Here is a 25,544-nt window from a genome sequence, read left to right as displayed (position 1 = left end):
GTCCCCTGTATGACACACACACACACACACACACACACACACACACACACACACACACACACACACACACACACACACACAGCACTGATGGGATAAGTGGTTTAGATCCACTTAGATGAGAGGTTATATTTTGGGGACAATGGATGAGTCCTCCCAGTGTGGGTGGGAGAGAGAAAGAAATAGAGATCAATGTGGTCCTTTGTGTCTGGAGGTGAACTTGGGAGAACACCTACACACACACACACACACACACACACACACACACACACACACACACACAAACAATTACTATCACCTTGAGCAGTTTTTTTTTTAAACTTTAAATCCCAAATGGTGTTGAATGCACATTGCATCATACACATTGTAACATAACATACTTTCAAAGTTAGTTCTTTTCATTTCATGAGATGATAAGGCTCATACTGTCACATGTAACATCATAGCAGCAGGATGTAGTGTGTTGTATTGAACCCTCCAACATTGACACAAATGACAGCTCACATTATCTCAACACAGTCCAAAGAGCTGACCAGTCTTATAAGTCTGTTCCTGCACACCTGATCCAATTAAGAGCTGCAACTTAATTGTATAAGGTGTGCAAACACAAGGCAGTAGTAAACCCTGCACAACAAATAGGCTTTAGGTCTGGCTTGAGAAACATGTATTGTGTATTATTTAAGTAGCAATGAACTGTAAACAGAGCATTGGCATATTATCACCTCATAAGGTCTTTTATGGTGAACACATTAGCAAACAGTTGCGTATTTATGCATCCAGCTGGCATGTAGCAACATTCACATTTATCTGGAGTCGTGGCTCTCTCGGTAGCTGATGAAACTGGGAAACATCTGTCTCTTGAGCTACTAAATGCTATCTGCTAGTTTGCCTGCTAGTTGCTGACTTGTCCGTCTGTTGGTTCATCATTGGCTGGTAGCTTACAGTGGCGTTTTTGGAGCATTTTCACAAAAACAGTGGCTTGCCATGACTGCAAAATAATTTAATTTGGGTGGTAAGAGTGAACCAAATATGTATGCTCTGAAAACTCATAAAATGCTAAATGTAGTAACAGGAACTGTGGAGTCAGGTAATAATTCTCTGTGTTCATACTTAGTCAATTAATCCATTGTCAACAAAAAATCTAGATCAATGTAGTTTCAAATGTATTCATCATGGACTATGTAACTTTGCCAAAAATAATACATCCAAAACTAAATTTAGCTACCAGCAACTCTGTTTTTTACCAAATCTAGCTACTAACTACCGTACTGGCTACTAGCTTTGCTTTTCTGTGTAGCTTAGTGTTCCAAAGAGTGACTGATAAATCGTTGACTCACAGACCATTTGTCATGTTCAAATTGAACAATATGTATTCCACATTTAATTTTTACCAATTTGCCAACATTTTTTTCAGTATTTGCTGAGGAAATGTTAGCATTAGCACATAGTATGGAATTGGGGCATTGTTAGAATGAGTAGTAAGTTATCATCTTTATTTATTAGCTCTGATAAATCTGATTCTATCAAATACTTGCACGGTGTAACAATTGAGAACTAGCATTAGATGGAAAGTGAGAAAATGAGTGCTTGCTGCAAGCTCCAAAGCTGGAGCTTCACATAGCTATTTTACTTGTATAACCAGAAGATCTCTCTTGCCATGATAGATTGAGCCTAGAAGGCCTTTCTAAGCACAGGTGTAAATAATGCAATTGATGATGTCTGTCATGGCTTGCTGGGACACTTCAATAGCCCATAGCTATTAGTTAATGTTATTTGTAACACCTGTGATTTTCCAATCACTTACTTTTGATTGACATTGGACTTTAGTTATGATGAAGACATTTTGTTTCTTTTAATGAAACCCAATACCAACAATTACACTCTGTCATGATGGATATCATGATATTTTGAATCCCATCTGGGTTTTCAGCTTTGTTGTCCTTGTTTTTAGCTGTATTTCTTTTTTTTGTGTTTGCACAACGAGAGAAACAAACAACCACAGACAAATTCCTTGTAGATGTAGTCATACCTGGCTGATTCGGAATTTGATGCAATACAATGAGTACACCATTGCCTGAAGATGTACCTCTACAGAGTGTCATTTCTTATGAAATGTTGTTTTGTTTGTGTTAGTTAGAGGTTGTACAATCAGTAATTTCTTCTTGACGCCAATTCCCTCCACGTTGTCACATAGGCACTGAGATGACAGAGGGCCTATAATTTCACCAAAACGACGATCCACTCAATACTTTCACCATGAAAACAGCTCTTACACTTTTCACACAGAGCTCCAGTTTTTGACAAATAACAGAATGACTCATGTCACTGTTGTGGTTAACTCTTGGATCAAGAAGTCATAATAGAACATGATAAAAACCTTTTCAATGTTGTGTTTGTAATCTCTTCAGGAACTCAACATACTGCATGAAAGTGTCCATGTCCATGATTGTGGAGGAGAGGGATGAGGGGAGATGCTTCAGCAGTAAAATCCGACATCTGGAGAAAGCTGAGATCACCCATAGCAAAATGATCACCTGTCCTGATATAGAAGACTATTTGGCCCCATACAAGCAACCGCAGATGACCTGGTATAAGGTACGACACACAAAAAAGATCAGAGTAACCATACCTAAGGCATCTGTAGACTGTTGTAACTTGATCAGGCTGTGTGTCTTGTCAGGAGTGCGAGCGGGTTGAATGGAGAAGCTCCATTACTGTTAACACTACAAACATCTGGATTCCTGAGGTGGAAGAGGGTGACGGGGGAAATTACACCTGTGAGTTACAGTATGGATCCAGACTGGTGCGGCGGACAACACAGCTCAAAGTTACAGGTAGGACATGATTCATGGATGGATGGATGGAGGGATGGATGGTCCCATTAAAATGGATCGATCTTTCAAAAAATAGGATGGGATAGGGAATGATACTATTGGATGGGTAGAGTGTGGACAGGACTGGATACTATTACAATAGATTGAGAAAGCATTGAATGAGCATGAACATGACATTGGAAGATAGGAATGAATAAAAAAGGGACTGATGATGGTTAAATCACAGCTAAGCCTCTAGTTACTAACCTGGACAGATAAACAACCAGGGGACCCTCACCGGAGGACCTCAGGCTGCTGTCCTGCTCATAAGGGGTTAAGGAGCTCACAGATGTATTTTGGGGCTAGTTCTAATGTATCACCAAAGGTAATTATTACAATTTTGAAACAAATTCTGAAAGCCAGTGAAGGGAGGCTAAAATAGGGGTGATGAGGTCTTGCTGAAGTGAATTTGTTAAGATGCCTGCTGTTGCATTTTTATAGTAAGTGTAATCACGACCACTCGTGGACTAAATGGTTACAGTAGTCCGAACGGCATAAAATAAAGCATGGATACCTTTCTCCAGGTCAGGAGATAAAAATGGTTGACTAAGTCTGATTTTGGACTGTTAATTTAACCTTTTTGACTTGAGCATTAAAACAGTTTGACTTTGAGAAGACCAAAGAATGATCCCTGATTTATAGTCTTTTAGTTGCAGGAAACTGTTGAACATGCAGCACTTAATCTGCTCATGTCTGTTAATAACAGAAGGCATTTTCAGACCAAACCGTTCTGGGGACTCCCTGAGAAGAAGTGCCCACTTGGGTTCTTAGGACTATGTTCTCAGAACTATTAAAGAGTTTCTCCAGTCCAAATACATAAATATGGGGATTTTTCCCCAAGTGATATTGGTACATACACATGGTGTTGTCAGCGTAACAATTTGAAATTTGCAAGCAATGTCCTCCACACCACAAGTGAATTGGGCAGTAGAAGAAGAGGCATTACCATTAAGAGTATTTTATATGTTGTCATTGGTTCTGTGGCATGATGGGTTGTGATGGAATAACTACAGACAAACAGATAGGGTAAGATAGCATCTGTCAACTGATGTTTGACAGTAAAAACATGTGAATTGTATAGGTCCTGGGTGTCCATTGGGTCAGGCAGACTCAGAATGTATATGCCAACACTAGGCTACTTGGGTATCAAGTATCAATTCAATCTGTTTTGTTTTACAGAATTGATTAATTATATGTGCATTACACCACTCCACCTGAGTGGTTTCAGGTAAATTGACGAATCAAAGATAGAGAGTGGACTCAAACCATGACAGAAATATGTACTCTGGCTGCTTTTAATATACAATGGATCTCTCAGTGACTCCAGAGCATCCATTATTTTTGACAGATGCCTAGACTCAGCAATACATCATTCATCATTACTGCAGCACTTTTAAAGTTTCCTCTTTGCAAAATACAACTCTACCCTAAAACAATGGAGTGCATTTACATTCATGGGACCATGTTGTGTATTTGTGTTTGGTCTATTTGTTTATTCCCAGATTAAACACACATTGCTTCAAGCTTCGGTGGCTTTTGACTTAACTTTGACTCGGCAGTAACATCTGCACTTCGCTGTTCGGAGTTTAAGCTGACTTGCATCTGCACTTTTGTGCTGTGTGTGTGTGTGTGTGTGGGGGGGGGCTGCAGTCCCTTTGATTGTGTGCACATGCATGCTTGAGTTTTGACATTGTGCCATGTGCATAATGCATGTTGGTGTCTGTGAGCAATGAATGACAACATTGTGTGCTTATTGTCTATGACATACACAACATGCACCCTGCCTTTGCTTAACACATTCAGACACTTTCCCTCACTCTCACACACACACACACACACACACACACACACACACACACACACACACACAAACTGAGTGATTCTCTAGTCTGACATAATGGGTGTGCCATGACAAGCAACATAGAATAAAAGTGGATACTCCTTGAACAATATCCTTTGAGTATGCTGTCATGCATTTAGTGCTCCATATCTCTTACATTTTGAATTTCAAGACCAAAGTCTGGATCTTTTTCATCTTGCACCTTGTGATTTGGTTCAGATGTACGGCAACTTTTTGTTGAGTGGAGTCGATACGAAGGCATCGCTTCATTTGTCAAGAAATTATTCAGAGCCACTTTTCCCCACTTCCCTTCATCTACACTCCCATGGAGGAAGATAACGTGGGAAAACCAAATTTTTCTACCAGTTTTGTTTATTGTGTAAGGAAATAGCTCCTGATGATTCCTGTGTTGAGTCGTCACGTCGTAACATCTCTTAGATTGTAGTAAAAACATTACTGAACACTTTGATCAGATATGATTCCTTTTAATCCTGCATGCAGAGCTTTGCTGTGTTTTATTAAATGGAAGGAATGAGAATCAGAACATATAAAGTGCTACAGAGAGGTCCACAGAACTATAGTGCTGTGTTTTTCCTTAAATACAATACTAATACAATACTTTTCTGTTGCTTGTCCACATTGACGATGTCTAACACAATGCTGTTCATACATATTGACAATATTAACTGTACAAATGCAATTGCAACACAGCCAAAGGATCACATTCTGGCAGTGTTGTAAGCAAGACCATGGAAACCGAGACCAAGTCACGTCCAAAAACAGACCGGTGCGAGTGACACACTGTCCTGACATGTGGAACATGCAAACCAGAGGCCCTCTTCAAATTGGTCTGAAAAATCCATTTTCCAATTCACTAGCAAGGACCACACCATCAAATAGAAGCGTTTAACAGATTTATTTAAGGTAAACGTGATCAAGATGCGAGGCTTGAGCTTTGTGTAGCTCGTCTGGTTAGCCGAATGAGTTGTCGGGAAGCTACGATAGGGAATCCGCCGTAGCAACCGGGCACGGTGAACCCCCAAAACCCCATGTTACTTGAAACTAGATCAACCCGAGTACAGGTCATTATGATGTGGGCGAATGGAAGGAAGGGGACATCATTAATCGAAGTGATGGTATGAGGCGGGGAACTCTGAACACCTGAGGCAGGCGAAAAAGCGGGCAAGAATGTAGCTTCAGCTATGGAATAGGTTAGATAGTAGGGACCGCTGGAGGCCATGCTCGGGTTACTGCACAAGAGTTTTGAATATCAATATTGTTGGCTCGCAACAGCTCTCAACATGGCCGGAATCTCACAGCTAACATACAGCTACTATATCTTTACATAGCAAACAGCTGTAGTTAAAACACTGTTTATTCTCCTGCATGTATCTACATTAACGGGGTGATCTAGCACGACAGCACCACACAATCTAAGCTACATTCGAAAAACCTTAATCAAAACTTTGAATAAATTTGGGAAAGAGGAGGTGGTGGCAGATGGGTGCTGGGAGAACGAGGCGGGTTTGAGGTGAGTCAGGAGAGACTAATGAGTTCAGATCAGAGTGAAGAACCGCTGCTGCTGCAGGAAGAGCAGCTGTATGTTAACCCCTGAAACTAAAAATACAACAAAACTTGTGTTGTGTTTTCAAGTTGACACAAATCCAAAAATTCCAGCTACCAGAAGTCATTATGGGAAAAAATAAACAAAAGATTTGATTGGTCTTTTCAAACACAAGTAAGTTTCATGCCTACCTCCCGTTGTATCTCTGTGTTGTTATTTTTGGATCATTATCAGAAAAGTTACGGAAATGAGCAGAGAAGCAAACTAACAAATGGGGACAGAAGAACTCAGTGAAGCAATATAAGCATGAATGAACCAAGATGTGTGTGTGTGTGTATGTGTGTGTGTGTGTGTGTGTGTGTGTGTGTGTGCCTGATGCTGCGCACGCTAACTGTTGGGAGGCCAATTTATCTTGTCCTGTTTAGGGAGCCAGAATATCTCTTGCTCTTACTGCTTTTCCTTCTTCAAGCAGCCTCTCTCTCTCCATTCCTCTCTCTCTGTCCACCTCTTTTCTCTTTGTTTCCACAAACATACACGCAAAGCTTATGGCCAATTCTCCAGGCCACTCCAAGCCAACGCTCGTGACCCACAGCAAGATTGCTGTGTGCGTGAATATATAAATTGTGCATGTATCCGCTGTGCATCTCTGTGTGAGTTTTACTGTGTCACGGTACTTCAACATCCCAGCAGTAACGTTTGCCATAGAGAAGGGTTCCTCCCTCTCACGTGGTGCAAACAGGGACTTGTTGAACCTCAGCTCCGTATATTTCTGACAGCACGCTCACACTGTAAACGATTTCCAGTGAAACCAGCCCTTAAAAACATCCGTCAGTGCGTGCCAGGCCCTCGGCTAAAACATCTCTGTCCTTCATCCTGTAGTTAGGTCTGTGTCTCTTGGCAGCACGTTTTATCGCCATGCTTTCAACATTAAATGGAGATTAAAGAAAAGACACAGGCAGAGCCTGCAGATCAGCTGCTGGCTACGATGTTGATTCCAGCAAAAACACACTTAGCTGAAAAGAAGTGTTGGAAATAGACCCAAAAGTTGGCTGTTAGATTGAGGAAAAACCTGCGACAGGGAGGATGTGTTCTAAATGTCACCCTCTCAATGTGCTTCATTCAAAGCTTCTCACTGTTAGATTTTTTTAAACATTTGCAGCTTTTAATTAACCTCTGCACCCGAGGGACATGTACACTTTGTGAACACTGGGGTAATCGCTTATGTTTACAATGCTGTTCATACTGTCAATTATTAGCCCGGGGATGTTCTTCGGTCTAGACTAATGGCGCAACGCTCGCCAAGCTTTATCGCTTGTCAGGGACACTTTAATTAATTTGCCCTAAAAATAAAGTAGAATTAGAAATGTCAGAGAGGAATTTATTTTTTTTGCTAGAAATCCACACAGGCGAGTTGGGGAATTGAAGACAGGCAACGTTCTAGAAACACCACCAAAGGACAAAAAATGAGCATGAGGAGTGTTGCAGCTCTTTTTCATGTTGCTCCAGCAGTTTGCGTCAACAAAAAAGACAATTATTTATCACTGTGTGTGTGTGTATATATATATATATATATATATATAAATATATATATATATATGTATAAGTGTGTAAAAATGATAAACCATCATGACCCAATAGACAATATGCTGAATCTATAAATCGTGAGAAGAGCGAATTTGTTCTTGAATTAATGTGCTTGACCATTTTTACTGCTATTTCCACATCACCTTATATTATTTTTCTGATGCTACTACTAGCAGTAGTCAAAGTAAAAAATGTACGCATCCTCTGCATAAGGGCTTTAAAATATATAGATTTGTCTCACAGCTGGAAGACAGGAAGCTTAATTTGGATACTTTATGCGATTTTGGTAAAAGAATTACAGTGTAATGAAATGTTCATGAAAGTTTTAACAAGTAGTGTCCTTAGGATTCCAATAGATACTACTAGTTGTACTCGTAGTTCTACTCTTTCTTACTGCTGCTTACTGGGGCGACTGGTGCTCAGTGGTAGAGCAGGGTCATCCTTCAATCAGAGGATCGGCGGTTTGCTCACCAGCTCCGCTCGTCCATATTGATGTCTCCTTGGGCAAGACACTTAACCCCACATTGTTCCCGCAGGCTGTTCCTGCCGTGTGTGAATGGGATTGAATGATTAGTTAGTCCTTATGGTGAGGTGACACCTTGCATGGTAGCTGCTGGCATCAGTGTATGAATGGGGTTGAATGATGGCATGTAGTGTTAAAGTACATTGAGAGCTAGTAAAGTGCTACACAAGTACAGTCCATATACTATTTACTGATGTTATCATATTAATTTGAATAATCCTCATATTTGCCAAGTGAAAACCAGACTACTGACAACATCTGCCGCAAATGAATGAGGAATATCACATGTGTTATCTGCTTTAAGAAACCTGACCACGTTCCTCAACAAGTCCAAAATAAACTTTGATTGTTATTATAATTAAGTGTTCTGTGACACTGTTTCTGTCTGCTGCTGTTTGGTCTTTGAATGCTTCTGTGGTTCTATGTGATCACAGAGTCGTATAGTATTGCTGCTGTAGCCTGGGGGGGTTAGCCCCACTCAAACAGGCACAGATACTAAAACATAAGCACACACATACATAAACAGATGAAGCACATGCACGGTCCGCTGGGTAGAACAGAGCTGATCAGGTCAGAGCAGGGATAACTCTGGGTCAGTGGAGGAGAGAGAGAGGGAGATGTGGGAAAGAGCAGGGGGGGAAACACACAGGAAGATAATCAGGATTCAGAAAAACAAACAGAAAGAACAGCAGAGTAATATAAATACAGTAAATGCAGATGGAGGGTATTAATGAAGAATCAGTCTCTTGTCATTGTGAGCAATTCTGATGTTGGCATATAGCTCAAAGCAGTGCTTAAGTGCAGCCTCATTGAGCCGCCGGCTTGGCTGTAGGCCTGTCTAGTCTTGTTATATCTCAAGGTTCAACGTTGAGATATAAAATATAGATAGAACGGGGGAAAAGATGTCAATTGAAAATATAAACTACACCGTAAATGTTTTTTTGTTGTTTTCACAGTTATATAAATACTGTATAATATATATATATATATATATATATATATATATATATATATATATATATATATATATATATATATATATATATATGTCTTCTCAACAGCTTCTTACTGTATAAACTATGCACAGTATGTTACGGCAGATTTCCAATGTATTGTGGGAAAATATTACTCTGAATACTAACTGACCGCAACAAACAAACTCCCACATCTTCAAATGAAAAGCTGTCCTTGATTTCAGTGCAATACTTAACATCATTAACATCAGAACTGAAGAAACTTTCCTTCAGACTCAAGATGATTTATTCTAGGGTAAGAACTTAACTTTTGTCTAGGATGATGATCATGCTAGACTAAAGTTAAGTGGGACAGAGAGATTGTATCACTCTATCACATCATTGCTGGATCCAAGCCAGAAAAAGCAGCTAATGCAACATTAATGTAGACACCACAGAAACATGTAGCACATTGCTTATATGCAAGACATAATTAATGCAAATGTATAATTAAATGTCATACAGCAAAGTCAGTGAAAACACTGATTTAATTGACATTGTTGAAAAAAAAATAGAGCTGGAAAACATGAAGTGCAATATTAGGTTAGGACATCTGAAAATAAGTCAAAGAGAAACACATGTTAACAATATTAACAAAACACAACAAAAATAAAAAATCTTCTATAAAGCCAGGCTTGATCCTGAATCCCAATTCCTATCATTATCCAAGGAATTCATTTTGCCCTCTGAAATGATCAAATGATTCTTGGAGAACGCTAAAGACCTTTTTTTTTATTATTTTTAAGAAAATTCCTGCAGACAGACAGAGGGAGAGGGACAAACAGACAGACTGAACTCTCTTATCTTATTTTTATATTCGGCATGTCCCACAGTGAAGAGCTCCATCAGCCCTGAGCTGCCTTCAGCAGCAATCTGCTACCTACCGTACCACGGCTCTTTGTGTGTGTGTGTGTGTGTGTGTGTGTGTGTGTGTGTGTGTGTGTGTGTGTGTGTGTGTGTGTGAAAGAGAGAGAGCGAGAGAGAGAGAGAGAGAGAGAGAGAGAGAGAGAGAGAGAGAGTGTGCTTTTGTGTGTGTTTGCCCGCAAGCCTGCACGTACAAACAAGAGTAGGAGTATTCTGATGTCTCTGATGCTGTGTGTGTGTGTGTGTGTGTGTGTGTGTGTGTGTGTGTGTGTGTGTGTGTGTGTGTGTAATACAGGGAGGAAATCAAAATGTGTGGACAGCTGCTTGTACATGTTAGGAAAAGGATAATAAAAGCAAACCAAGGATAACAGTCAAGGGATATCATACGTTTTGATTTGAATAATTTGTCCCCAATATGTCTTCTTAAAAAGACTGAAATAATCTACTGGCAGACATTTAAATGTACTAACACATTTGACTCTAAAATTGCAAAATAAGTGGGATCTACATGTGTTCTAATCACAGAGAATGTGCACCAGTTCTGTTCACTTTAGATCATCATCACAGTAACTGTCACTAGAAAAAAAGTGTACTATCAATCACTGCATACTTTAGCAAATATTGATTAAAATATATTGTTGTACATTTTCAACAGTAGAACACAGCTGCATACTGTTGACTGTAAAGTTTGTTATTTTTCATCTGTATTCCTTGGGTAGTGATTTTACGTTTGCAGACAAATTTCCAATGTCTGAATAAAGTAATTAGAATGTTGCTAGTTGTGCCCAGCTCTGTGGCCTAAAAACTAAAATCTCTGATCGCTCCTGTTTTTTTGTTTTATTTATTTTTCCTTAAAAGGCGCAATACACGGGATTCTGATAATAATATAGAAACAAGCAAGGTTATCTGTGTAAAGAAATACTGGAGTAATGTCAACCAGAGTAGAGAATGAAGTCAAATCTGTGTGCAGGCACAACCTGTTATTATTTTTAGGGCATTTTCATGGAGCCAACGGCTCCTAACTTCCCACCTGTAGCTAAGTGAGTCCTTTACATCGGATCAAAAGATTCAGTATAAAGGTAACACAATTGAAATGTATCTTCCTAAAATCGACAGATATAACTGTACAGACAAATCTGTGAGCTTACATTTTATTTGCTCTTGTGAATTTTGGTCCAGCAATGTCATTTGCCATGGATTTTTTTAAAAGTAGCCCCAACACAAACTGTTCACAGAAATGAAGTGACGTGACATTCACATTCATTGTATCGAGATGTAGACAGAAACCTCAGAGACTATATCTTAAAATATTGACGAATAAAATCAGAACTTGCATAGTCAATGCATTTCATAGTAGATGTTTCTGCATCCCTGACATAGGTTTCCCTCAGCCTGAAATATCAATGAACATCATACATCATGATCCCCCTCTAAAAAGAACCTCACTCCAGGTTGTTGAAAATTGGCCCTGGTTTTCGTGTAACTGCAATCAAACTAAGCTATGCTTAAACATTGGTTCCTACAGTTATATTGAGGCATTGCTGACACTGTTGCATAGGTGTATTGAGATTGATTGCTTATAATAGAGAACTTTTCGCCCCCATAGAGAATCCGAGTGGTGTGGTCGTTGGCACCGCAGTCGCAAAGGCTACCGGATCGCTTCACGACTCTTGGAGCTAGTGCCAGCAACTGTCATTGGAAAAAAATTGCATAGTGAAAGCAATGTTCATTGGTAACCAATCTAACACTGATTGTTTCGTTGTTCTATAGCAACTATATCATGCAATCAACATTTACTTCATAATGATAAGTTAATCGCTTCTATTGCCACCTAAATTTGGGCAAATTTGAACTCTGAACTGTTTGTGTTTATGTGACACAAACAACCAATGTACCAACTGTATCCACTATCTGAATGCTAGCTTTTTTACCAGAAACTGAAACACACTCACTCTTACTCTTCTTTGCCTCAGTTCATGCCATCTACAGCGAATTAACATCTGTTCAACCCCACTTTCATCTGTTCATTGACCTCGTCTTCCATTGTACCGGCTTTTAAATGTATGTCACTGTCATTCTGAGCACATCGTTACCTGACGATCCTTTCTGTTCCACAAAATCTTTGAGCTAATCCAGTTAGCAACCATTTTCCAAATCTTCTGTGGGTGACATCATCGTCTAATCTTGTTCTTCTGCACACTTTGTCCCAAGCAATTCACATTATAACCTCTCTCTCTCTCTCTCTCTCTCTCTCTCTCTCTCTCTCTCTCTCTCTCTCTCTCTCTCTCTCTCTCTCTCTCTCTCTCTCTCTCTCTCTCTCTCTCTCTCCTTCTCTTTTCCTTAGTCTTTTTCCACCCTGAGCCATTTATCAAAAAAGTCTCATCCATATTTCAGAGGCATTTCAAAGTAAAATGTGTGTTAGCAAAGTACACAGCATTCAGGCTAAATTTAACACTGCTGAGAATTTCTGTGTTAGGATGTGTGTGTGTGTGTGTGTGTGTGTGTGTGTGTGTGTGTGTGTGTGTGTGTGTGTGTGAAAGAGAGAGAGAACGACGGGACGTGAGACGGGGTGTAAGAGAGAGAGAGACAAAGAAATAGAGGGGATTTGCGGTGGTGCAAAATATTTGTAACCTCATTGGAATAATGCTAAGCCTAATGCAACATTACTTCCCCTGCATGACAGTTTTACACGCTCACACACCCTCTCTCTAGGACGCAGGACACATTAAAAGATTCTTTGTCTTTCCCTTCCAACCCCCTGTCTACACCTCCCTCCCTCTATCTCTCCTGTCTTTCCTCCTCTCTGTTTCCCTTTCGCTTTTTGATTTCCTCTCCCTCCCTTTATTTTCTTTTAGTGTTGTTCTTCCCTTCATCTCTCTTATACTTTCACTCTCTCTTCCTCCAGTTCCATCTTTCTCTTGCTCTTTCTCAATTTGACACACCGCATATTGTGTGTGTGTATGTGTGTGTGTGTGTGTGTGTGTGTGTTTTTGTGAATGCGTTAAGGGCCCATGACCTAGTTAGAGTCTCACCTCCTAATTCATTGTGAAATTGGCTCTGTTCTCCAAAGACAGATGGGCTCGATGAGGTAACTACTCTCTCACACACACACACACACACACACACACACACACATATATACACTTACTGAACATGACTCTGCAACTTAAATAGAAAGCGAGACAGAGAGATGGCAGGAGACAGAGAGGGACAAACACCATTATAAGAACAGAATATCCTGTGTGTTTGTGAGGCAGAATTCATTTATTTAAAAGTTAAAGCTCAGGGCGTCATTCACTGTTCCATTCAAAATATGGGACCATCATCTCAGCAGAACAGTTTGCAAACGTCTGTGGAGAGTTGTGTAACAGTATTTCAAACCGTGTAACTGTAATCAGATTTGTAAATGGGTATCGCTTAATGAATTTGCCGCCCGCTATTCTCACAGTGAAGTAGTCTCCTAGCTGCGGAGGTGAGGTGATTTGGAGACTCTTTTACATATTAACAAGTCTGATTACAAATAGATTCTGAATACACATTGGCAGATCCCTTTGCACATTAACAAATCTTACGTGAACATGGATTGAGATACAGTTACATAATTCTCCACACACATTTGTAAATAGTTCTGCTCCAATAACGGCCCAATATATTTAAAGACACATGATAATAGTTTTTAGCACACATCGCCTGTGTTTGCTTCACCAAATCATCTCGTGGTAAATAGGATCAGTGCAGAGTACTTTTTTTTTTTTTATAAAGTCATGTATGATGGTAGCTTTCCCTCGTCAGTTAGTGATGTAGATGACTGAATGTTGGGGCCGAATATGTTCTCTCAACTCTAATCAAATCCAAAACTCCATCTTAAACTGCTTTCTTACTGAAAAATGAAGTTTCTCAAATACATCTCAAAGGTCTGACAGGCCTTAGTGAAGTCCCATAGTGACTCAGAGATAAACCTGGACACCTGGTAGATTAAAAAGAGGTACAGATAATTCTCAAACTAGGATAATACTCATATGCGAAAGTTTGAAGTACTGTTTTAGAGATATAAAAATACAGTAATCACAGGCTGTGATGATGTAAAACTGTATCTAAATGTCAGAGGAGGAACTGAGAGGGTTTCGTGAAAATTCACACCTTAGGTGCGAAGACATTTAAAATTCAGTCTTAGAGAGAAAATGTTTTTCTAAAAAAACCCTGATGAAGTTTGACAGCATGCAGGTACAGCGGGGCAAACTGAACAACTGCTAAATGATGATGGAAATAAATTGAATGAGTCATGTCAGCCATCATTACTTCTAAACTATCACTAACATATTCTAGGATCCTGTTCTTCAGATTGCAGTCTATTGCTTAAATGTATTGCACGTCTACAATATATTCTGAAATTATGAACAAAGCCTTTAGCTTTGACCTTGACAGAAGAGACTTCTTAGCGGATAGTCAATGTGGGTTTATTTATGACCATGATCTCCCGCGAACCTTAACAAAATGGATGTGATGATTTTTGATCGTATAGTTGCTCTGGAAAGCACTGACAAAACCGGTCAATAGGGGTGTCAGGTCAGAGAACACTCCTGTGGGTCGTTGAGGAAGGAAATGACAAGCAACAGATTATGTTGTTCAGGGAAGAAGACTCGTGGTTAGTGGTATTGCTGGTGTATCACTGGTCAAATACGATGGTCTCCTTTGTATTTTTTTATTCATGTAAGGTAGGCTCTATTTGGTTCCACGGGTGTTGAGATGGTAAAGGACAGCTACATACAGGCGGTTAACTGTACCCCCAACATATTCAAGTGGTCCAATAGGTCCCACAAATTAAACAGCAGAATAAGTCTTTTGTAATTTGTCATCGCCTTCCAAGGCACAAAAGCAACTTGGTAAGGAAAAGATCATGGTTTGGAGTGAAAATGTGTGCTGCTCCTAAGTCATAAAGCCAACATTGACTATTGTCAGGAAACAAGAGGCTGTGTCCTGACCTCCTCTCTATGCAGACTTTGTGACACTATGTCCTCCTCCCAAAAGACGAGGGTCATAATTCCTATAATCCTATAATTCCAGAGGGCTTTGTACTTTACTTGAGTAGTTCTATCTTATGTAACTTTATACTTTTAGTCCACTTCATCTCAGAATGAAATATTGGACTTTTAACTTCACTACATTTATTTGTCAGTATTAGTTACTAGTAAGACTACTACAGATTCAGCCTAAATATATTACTTGAAATGGGTCATTCTGCATAATGTATATACTTTTACTTTTGGTACTTAAAGTGTATTTTGATGCCAATACTTTTGTACTTTTATTTAAGTAACAATTGTGTATTGTTGATTTGTAAAGTAGCAGGTACTTTCACACATTGCTCTAGTAAACAATACATCATGAACACATTTGTTGTGGAGGAAATTGCCTCCAGGGAGGGCAGCAGCCAGCCCACCCCTTGAGAAGTGTAAAAATACTTTTGGTTAATTATGAAACTGTGGCAGGACAAAATAAACTTTGGCTGACCACCACACTAAAGGTAATAGATGGGGGATACTGATCTGGTTACACTTGTATCATAAAGTGAAGCGCTTGGAGATTCCCTCCATAGTACAAGCAAGATCAACATCATGCATTATCAATTTGCCTCATCTTTGTTACATTTCTTTCACTGGCTGTTCATTTCCCAAGCATGACATCAACTGAACCAGAAACAGGTTTAGATGACTGTGATACACAACTTCAAATCCACAGCGAGAAACTTTTAGGTGATATGCAGGGAATCAACACTGTCAGATGAGCTAAACAACATGCATACAAAGATACACTGCACTCAGGTGCTGTTAAATCATGACACACCAGATCAGTTGCACCTTGCTCGAAAACCCTTAACCTTTCATGCTTTGGTTAAGGTTTTAAAAAAAAAGAAGCGGCAAATGTAGGAAATCTGTTTTAAAAGCAACATTAAAACACTAAAACAGCAGCTGACAACCCATGCTGATGGCCATGTGCAGAAAGGCTGCCAATTAATTTGTCGGTGGGACCCTTGTCTCGTCGGCACAGCAGTCTCCCACAGTCTGGTACAGTGACGTGCGGTGAGGTTCGTGGCTGGTGAGGCACTGACACTACATAAGTCAGATTTACAAATATATGAACCCAGTAGAGTAGCTTACATCACCATTCAATTGGCAGCTTGCACATTGACTACTGGTTGTTTTTCATATCAGCATTATTTACACACACATAGGTAAGGTACATATTTGTACATATTTGTCACTGCCTCACCTCACGTGTCTCCTCTGTTTGAACAGAACATGCGCTAATTCAGCGATTCTGATTATAAAAATGCTTGAAATGATTGGAATCATACAGAAATTACATTTATAGCACAGATCAGTAGAGAAATATTCATATTTATTTTATTTTAGCATTATTTGTTTTTTACTTGCCTCACCTGCCTCCCCTGACCGCACGTCCCTGGTCTGGATTCTTTTTGAACACATCAAGATTGGCACTTTCATGGAAAACCAAAGGCTGCTGGCCTCATCTTTCTCATCTTAATCATAGACTGTATATAACAAGTGGACGTAGACATTGTGACGTCGGTTTGTGGACTGCTGTTTTGAAGCCTCGAGTTCGGATATTCCGCCATCGCCATCTTGGATTACAGCCTCCACCATGTTGTTTTTTTTACTAAATGAACATCATGCTGCATTGAAGAAGACTTGAAACTAGAGATTGAGACCATAAACTCATGTTTACACCGTTTACTGAGGTAATAAATCAAATGAGAAGTAGAGTCATTTTCTCATAGACTTCTATACAATCAGAGGAGTCACCCCTGCTAGTCAGAAAAGTCAAGGGGTCAACAAAATCATTGGGACTCATCTTCTGTGCACCACAGATACAAAATCACTGCAAATATTTTAACATAATTTATGAAATGACAATATGTTTAAGGTATTTCAGATGGCAAATGTTACTTCAAATGGATAAATGGAATAACTAAAGTTAAAGACTAATGATCGGTTTGGAACAACCATTTATTTCTTAAAGATTACCACAGGGGTCATTCTTCAGCAAACATGAGCACACCAAGCCTTTTCAAGACACCATGACCATGTCAGAGAGAGATGGAAGTTAAGAGAGGTGAGATGAAACTTTGGAGACACAGGGTCAAACACACCACTGCAGTATGATGTCACTTCCTGTCTGTTTGATCTGGAGAGAGACAACGGGCAAGTTGGTTTAGGATGATCAGTCAGTCAACTTCAGCTGCTGCTACTTTTACTCTAGTGTCAGCGAATAGAGAGGACCGAGGAGATAGCAGTCTCTTTTACATTCAATTATATTTATATATTTATATTTTATTTATATATATGTGTGTGTGTGTGTGTGTGTGTGTGTGTGTGTGTGTGTGTGTGTGTCTGTATTTGGTGGAGGTGACTTGATATCCTTTTTTTTTTCCCACTTCAAACATGATTCAATATGATTCAACCACTGGTCTGGAAAATAAAGGAGTCAAGAGGTACATTATGTATACACACACGCACACACAAGTTTAATTTGTCCATTGATGTTGAAGAAGGGCACAAAAACACGTTTTTCACACACACACACACACACACACACACACACACATACACACACACTTGACTACAAGATCATTGATGTTAACTTCAATTCCCTGTGTCTGGCTCTTTCTCTTTCACACACACACACACACACACACACACACACACACACACACACACACACACACACACACACACACCCTGAAAACCCAGTGGTCAAGTTAATTGCATTAAACAACCTTAAGATGCAGACCCTTCTGTCTCTCACACATCGATACCTCTGACAGAGAGGCAAGCGAAAGAAAAACAACAAAAAGGACATAACAAGAAGAAAAGACTGATGGGGAAAAAAAACAAAACAGGGAAAACAAGTTGAGGAGAAAAAAAAAGTGGAGCGATTATGCAAATTGGTTTATGCCAGGTTAGCCACACTGGGACATTAATAACAAACTTTGTTTACTCTGGCTAGACTTTGACAAACTTTATCCAGAGCATTATTATTATATGTGGCCTGCAGAGAACAGGAGGACAGTTCATAATCAGTTTCCCGCGTCTCACAGAGAGAACCAATATGCAGAGAATAAAATTACCTTAACAAGCAGATACTTCACTCACGCTGTCTGCCACACTTTAAAAAAAAGGGAAATTATCCAAAAGTTAGTTTTAAGAAGTATTCAAATGCATTTTCATAATGTAGCAGCAGGTTTGAGGATGGGGAAAAAAACTGAAAGAAAGCAGTACTGAAAGACATTAGATGTTATGTAATAATGAGAGAGCGAGTCAAATGTTTTTTTAACCTTTACTAAATTCATATTAATGATTCCCACCTGCACATAATTCCATTCACAACAAAAAACATTAATTTTGCAGCCTGCACTGCACACTCTGTCAAATACATAATTTAGATATTCAACCCGATAATGTACAAACTAACAGGTTTAAGCACATGTTTTTACAACAAATGTAAAAATGAACGCGTCTGACAAGCCGTGCTATAGCTGAGATGCTACGCCGAAGAACAGGAAGGATGGGTGAACTATTGATTGTCAAAAAACCCTGAGCATTTTTCTTTTCGTGCGTGGAGACAAACGGAAAGACTAGACAACACAATTTAGAAACACTGTGTTCAAAGGCTTTTGCATGGGTGACATTTTGACATGTCACCGTAGAAAAAAGCACAGGTGTGGCTAACTGAAACACTTGAATAGAAGCCATTGTATTGTTATTAAACTGTGCGTTTCCTACTATGACAAGTCTTAGCTTTAGAGGTTCATTGTTGAACTTTTTTTTTCTCTGCTTCTAAGCTTTATACTAAGCTACTATGTCAGGACTCCCCTCTGGTTGATTTGTTTCCCATCTCACTCTGAGAGAAAGCAAATAACTATATTGTCCAAAATATTGAACTATGCCCTGAAAATATGTTCAGACTTTTGGATAATTAGCATCAGCCTTCAAAACTTCCTGAGTCATAGCATTACCACACCATGAATGTCTCGGAGATTTATGGGACAGCTTCAAAAGACAAGTTTAGATGGGTGTAGTATGTACCAGAAAACAGCCCTATAGAGTGAACTGATTGGACAGTACTTTCTCTCACTGGCCTGTCTGCTGTTTCCACATCAGACCTGTACAATGATGACCATAGAAATAGAAGAGTAGTAGAATGGACATTCAACTGTCAAACAAAAACGTTCTTTCACCTATTAGACCGCTGTTTGTGTCGCGTGTGAAACGAAAAGTCTACGTTGATTTATTTGACACAGAATTTACGTACTTAAGTAACGGCACTTCCTTTATTATTACAACCCAAACCACCTCTTTTCCTAAATCTATATTTCAAAATCTGTTCCTAAACCTAACCAAGTAGCTTTCTCTCCTAAACCCAACTCAGTTGTTTCCTGTCAAGGCGGAAGTTTAAAAACCAGGATTTAATGCTACACTGGTTATAAAATAGGCTGAACACAATTGTCAATCGTCTGGCGATACCTATGTGTTTTCCTATGCTGTGACAAGAGTGTGTTGATGAAGCATTGAGTTGTTACGCAGTGATAAGTAACAGTACACCAGTGTACTACAGTGAAACACACAGGAACTCTGTACCAGGCCCTGTCCGAGCATTGCTTCTTATTACCACTGTAGCAAGTATTCTATCCATTAAGTGTAATCATAAACCAAATACCCTATTATATAATCCATAACAGTCTTTCATAAAAGGCCTTTTTTCTGAAATCCATTATCCACAGCCCAGACGGAATCTTTGAAGAAGAGTGGAAGAACATTAAATATTTTCTTTCCCATAATATTTTCAGTAAAGACCTTTTACTACCAAACTCGAGCAGGCTAATAGGTTCTTGGCATGTAGTTTAATACTTCTCATTGTGATTCAAATGGACATCACTTCCTCTCCACTTTCCTACTGTTTTGTTTTATCCTTTACCTCTAATCTTTTCTCTCCTCTTTTCCCATTATTTACCCCTTCAAGGCTCCTCCTTTCTTTTTTCTGTCTTGTCTCTTGTCACACCCGCCCTTGTCTTTTGTCTTTCCTTCTTCATCTTTCCTTTAGTATTCTAGCTCTTCCCTTTTTGCATCCTCTCTATCTCCAGCACTAGAGTTAAACGATGGATGGGCTAGCCGATCAAAACGTCATGAGTGTCATGTTTCTGTTTCTGCTGTCCCTCCCTCCTTCTAAAGCAGACCTGGGCATTGTACTTATTCGGCCCGTTGGCTGTTGCCGACTGGGAAATTAGGAATAAAACATAAATAATTGTACATCATGCATGGATTACAGCTGCATTGCTTTAATTTTGAAGGCGACTGCTGCTGTTTTTTATCTCAATTTACGTACGTTAGTACGTTCGTCGATGTGTGTGAGCAGCAGCGTCACTGCATTCCAATAATGGCTCGGCAGATGGAATCGGGCCGGTGCATTTGGTTAGATTCTGATGCGTAATTCATCCAGAGTCTCAGCCGAGTCGGTTTTCCGACGTGTTTCTTCCGGCATGCCGAGCTTACGCCAAAGCTGGGCCAGGTCATTTTGGCTACCTGGGATGTGTTGGTGATGCAGAGCGGACACGGACATCTGAGGCTTTGCTAGCTAGGCTGCAAAAACAACATGTGCAGAAGATGTTGGTTCTCTTTGGATTGACCTACATATGTGAACAAACATTCTCCGTGATGAAGTTTAACAAATCCAGATCCAGATCCTCTCTCACTGACGATCGCCTGTCAGCTGTCTTTCACATATCACCTCACACATTCAGCTTGACTTCAGAGCACTCGTTCAAGGCCAGCACAGACAAAATTTCTCACACAATCTGAAAAACAAAAAATGAGGTAATTGGACAACAAACAATAGTGATAAAAGTACTAATTTGACATGAAACATGATCCCTGTCAGTGTTTTACTATTATATATTGACATTACAAATGTACATTTGTTTGGATCATTATTACTGCTGCAGGTGCTTAAGGTGGAGCTCATTTTAACTCTTTTATACTCTGTTCTTCAGTTTGGGTAGTTAGGAAAGATTTGAAAAAGTGTAATGTGCAAAGAAACTAGTAACTAAAGCTGCCAGACAAATGTAGTGGAGTAAAGAGTACAATATTTCCCTCTGAGATGTAGTGGAGTGGAAATACAAAGTTGAATAAAATAGAAATACTCAAGTAAAGTAACTTGAATTTGTACATAAGTACAGTACTTAAGCAAATATACTTAGTTGCATTCCACCACTGATCATAATATATACTCTTACTTCTCACAGCTTATCAAAACCATACAATTTACTTTTTTTAAAGAGGTGGATTAATATTGCGCAGGATTGAGTTTAGTCTATTGGTCGGCCCTCCACAACAGTCCTTGTTTCTCATATGGCCCCTTGGGAAAAATAATAGCCCACCCCTGTTCTAAAGCATCCATTGATAGAAAGTCATTTATGTTTTATCACAATAATTAGAAACCACTGAGCAGATAGTAATTCAATCATTATTAAAGTGTTTTCTTTGCTTTAATTCCTCTTCAGGTGTGCTGAGTGTGCTGGTTCACTCTAAACACCCCGCCACAGCTCTCTAGACTGTTAGTCAACGGACAGCTACAGTCGAGCAATCAAAGGTTAAGTGCTTTGCTCAAGAGCATTGAAACAGCAGCTGGTGGCTCAGCATCAGTGTCGCCGTGAGTTACTTGCACATTGTGTGAAAACAGCATCGAGGAGGAGGAGGAAATGAAGAGGTGTGTTGGGAAAAGTTAAAGCAGGAGTAGAAAAAAATAATGGCAGAACAGAGAAAGAGATGAATACAGATGGGAGAGAGGAGCGGTAATAGAGTGACACAAATGAAACAAAATGTACTATAACGCATGTCAGTGTAACCTTTTAGTGGCCTGAATATCTTTAGTGTGGAACATAATCTGACAGAGAGTCATTTGTGTCTATGTAACAAGGGAGAAAGGACAGGGGAATCTTAGAAGGTTATTTCCACTTCAGCCAGACAAATTCATCATGTGGTACTTTCTTGAAAGTGTGTGTGTGTGTGTGTGTGTGTGTGTGTGTGTGTGTGTGCGCACACACGTGTGTGTTAGTTGCATCTCTCCACATATCGTAATATATGTCTTTTTGTGTGTGATTGTGTGCGTCAGGCCTGATTTGGCCAGACAGTCTGACCTACAGTGACTTCACTCCTCTTTGCCTTTCATTTGAAAGTAAAGTAAAATGTACCATTTGTAGGGAAAAACACCAAAGACATCACTAACTTAATTTCGAAATAACTCAACACCGATCTCAAACATCGGTCTCCCTGGCAATAAAAAAAAATCCTCTACTTTTCTATGGAAAAAAATGTAAAAATGTAGTAGTAAATGTAGTTCTGTTCTATGTAACAGAAACCAGCCATGTAACTCACTATTCACTCTTACCAAAGGGTTCAGGATACTCACGCACTAATTCACACCACAATGATAACAAAAAATTAAATAATTAAGCCTTTTGATTTTGATTGTCACATATCCTTTCCTCCAGTGCAGCACAATCGGGACAGTCTCAATGTGTTGTTTGTTCCATGAAACTTCAGCATTGTGGCGTGTAATGAACTCTGCAGCCTTGTGAGACCTTTCAGCCTATCTTCTATTATTTTGACGGTCAACAGCAGGAGAACCTTCTGAGTTTGATGCCTGTGTTCACACACACATTACATGTTGACACACCTAATAGAAACTATGGAAAATCTTTCCTTTTAAACTTTTAAACAGCACTAAAAAGGCTAACAAGTAATAAATCAACAGTGTGACAGAAGCAATAACCCACTGACATGTTTTTCCATCCACTGAGGTCCCCAAATGTAAAAATTTAGAATGCAGCTTATGAAACACATGATTAAATTGATGCAGCATGTTTTCTTATTGATGCAGCATGTTTTGTTGTGTGTTTTTTTTTTCAGAAAAATGTCCGTTCATTTTGGATAACAGCTTGAAATGTAATTTCAGTGTGACTTCCTTGTTGAGTACCCTGTGGTTAGTGAAATGTAAGGCACAGAAATAAGAGAGAGACAAAGTAAGGACGATGTGAAATGTGACACAGGTCATTACACTGGACTTAATGAAGCCTGCTTGCCTTACTGGAGCAACACCCTGTTTGACACACACACACACACACACACACACACACACACAGTACAGTACACTACCCAGCCCGTTGTTTGGTTCCATGGAGTGACACATTACCTTAGATGAGAATGTGATTAATGAGTTGCCAATTCATTATAGACAATTACAAGTACCTCTCACTACCTGTACCTTTTTCTAATTTATATTCTTACTCCGCCTGTCTCTCTTTCTCTCGCTCTGCCTCTCAAGTCTCTAATAGTTTCTACCTTTTGCTACAAACTGTAGCCAGAATAGAGTTTGACAACTTAAAGGAGCTGTATTAAACACTTTATACATTGTACATTATAATAGCAGTTTTATAACTGTTTACATTGTCTGTGTGTTGTTATCCGAGCTTCTTTTTGCTTTGTTTATGTAGCCGGTGTCGGCCAATCAGCTTTTAGTGCATGTTCCTGCGTGTGTGAGCATTTCCCACTGGCTAGGGGCGGTTACAGCTGTTAACACCTTCGCCATCAAAAGCGCCATTACGGAAGCATAGCCCCACCCTTCGAATCCCCATTGGGGATAACGCTGTTAGGTCTGTCAGCGCCGGTGTTAGCGTAAACATGTCATCAAGCTTTGACTCAGCAGACTGGTGTGTATTAACATGTCTAAATAAAAAGTGTCTCTGTGCTAAATAGAGATTTAGCACTCAGATTGCTTTTCAGTCCGACATCTTTGGGGGTTCTGCTGTACATCATGTATGGGTAAAGTAGTTTGGCTCTCTGTAGGTGGTGCTCTTTTCTATTTTGCTCTTTATTTTATGCCTTCTACCCAGTTCTATGGATGCATTGTGTGTGTGGTGCCACATTCTATTGACTTCTGCATGTTGGGGCACATAAAGCATGACTCAGTAGACTTTCCCACATATATGAAGGGTGGGAAAATACTGTATTATACTGGCAAGGCTCTGTGAGACCTTGTGTTTTTCTTTTGTTGGACTAAATAGTCTCAAATTGTGATAATAGTCATTTGGTAGTATTTATGATTCTCAGAAAAAGGATTGTCACTCTTATGAGCTCTAATTAGTGTCATTAGTCAGACTTATAGTCATCACATTGCTCTTCAAACATTTAGTTCTTGCTTTGATAATGCTGCTTGCACACCCAGTGTTATTCAGTTGATCCATGCAGACCATGTTGGTGAAGTGAGGCTGCTCTCTTCCTCTCTCTCTCTCTATCCACCTTTCTTCTTCACCAGTTTGTGTTCCATGACTAAGAACCTTGTTAAAACAAGCTTGGGGCTACTTTCTACCAGGATGAGGTTGGAGATGGAACAGAATAGAATTTAATGGAGCCCCTTAAATATTCAAACAAAAGCTTAGCTGTTGATTGTTGGAATTCTTTTGGAAGTATTTTCAGCAACAGTGCAGCAAAACACAATACAACATACAACTCATTGGTTATTTATAGCTATACGATTGAAAACAGGCTAATATTACTGTCAAGGGATTACTTATGTCATCATGAATGTGCTGAAAAAGTGGCAGGAAGTCGCTGGTAATATTTTCTGTTTGCACAATAGGAAGTTTGCCGTTACGGTGACCCATTTATGCTAAAATAATCAGGTTACACACTCATTGTTCACCCACACAGGTGCTCTCACGTACTGCCTGATTGAGCATGATTAAGAGTCTGTGGGCATTTTGACATGTGGCAGTAGGAAATGCACAAGAGTAAATAATCAAATGAGGAGAGGTGGAATCAGGCAGATGTGTTTGTCAGCAGGGCCTTTAGGATACCCACAGCCTTTAAGATAAATTCCGTGAACTGCCAGGTGCGCAATGCCCAGTGCATTTGGTAATTTGGTGCCTTAGGACCAGAAAGACACATTATCATACATTTTAATAGAGTTGCGTATCGCCACAGATATATAGGCTTCCCAACAGCAGATCAGCTCTTAGCAACTGAAACAGAGAAGAAATTGGTTGATAAAGTGGTCTTGTGGTATTAAATGTACAGTATCTTAAACACACAGTTTTTGGCCCCGCCACTTCTACGTTGAATCACATCGTAGTTCCACATATAAAAAGAAAGTAGAAATTCAAAATTTGGTGTAGTTTAGTTATTCCTGAGCATTTCATTCAGTTACATAC

At 39.5% G+C, this 25,544-nt stretch overlaps 1 protein-coding gene across 2 annotated transcripts in view; it reads left to right on the top strand.

The window, feature by feature from the left end:
* The window catches only part of il1rapl2 (interleukin 1 receptor accessory protein-like 2), a 374,577-nt gene that overhangs the window by 256,803 nt on the left and 92,230 nt on the right, over window positions 1–25,544 (top strand). For both annotated transcript variants that reach the window (XM_068714208.1, XM_068714207.1), the window contains exons 5-6: window positions 2,406–2,592; window positions 2,678–2,831. In XM_068714208.1, coding sequence (XP_068570309.1) covers window positions 2,406–2,592; window positions 2,678–2,831 — 341 coding nt within the window. The remainder of the gene's footprint in view (window positions 1–2,405; window positions 2,593–2,677; window positions 2,832–25,544) is intronic.

This window comes from Cebidichthys violaceus, unplaced genomic scaffold, assembly GCF_023349555.1.
Source record: "Cebidichthys violaceus isolate CVI_PGR_0920_01 unplaced genomic scaffold, fCebVio1.0.p SCAF_2, whole genome shotgun sequence".
NCBI classification, from domain to species: domain Eukaryota; kingdom Metazoa; phylum Chordata; class Actinopteri; order Perciformes; family Stichaeidae; genus Cebidichthys; species Cebidichthys violaceus.
This window is presented reverse-complemented; position numbering and strand designations above follow the sequence as displayed.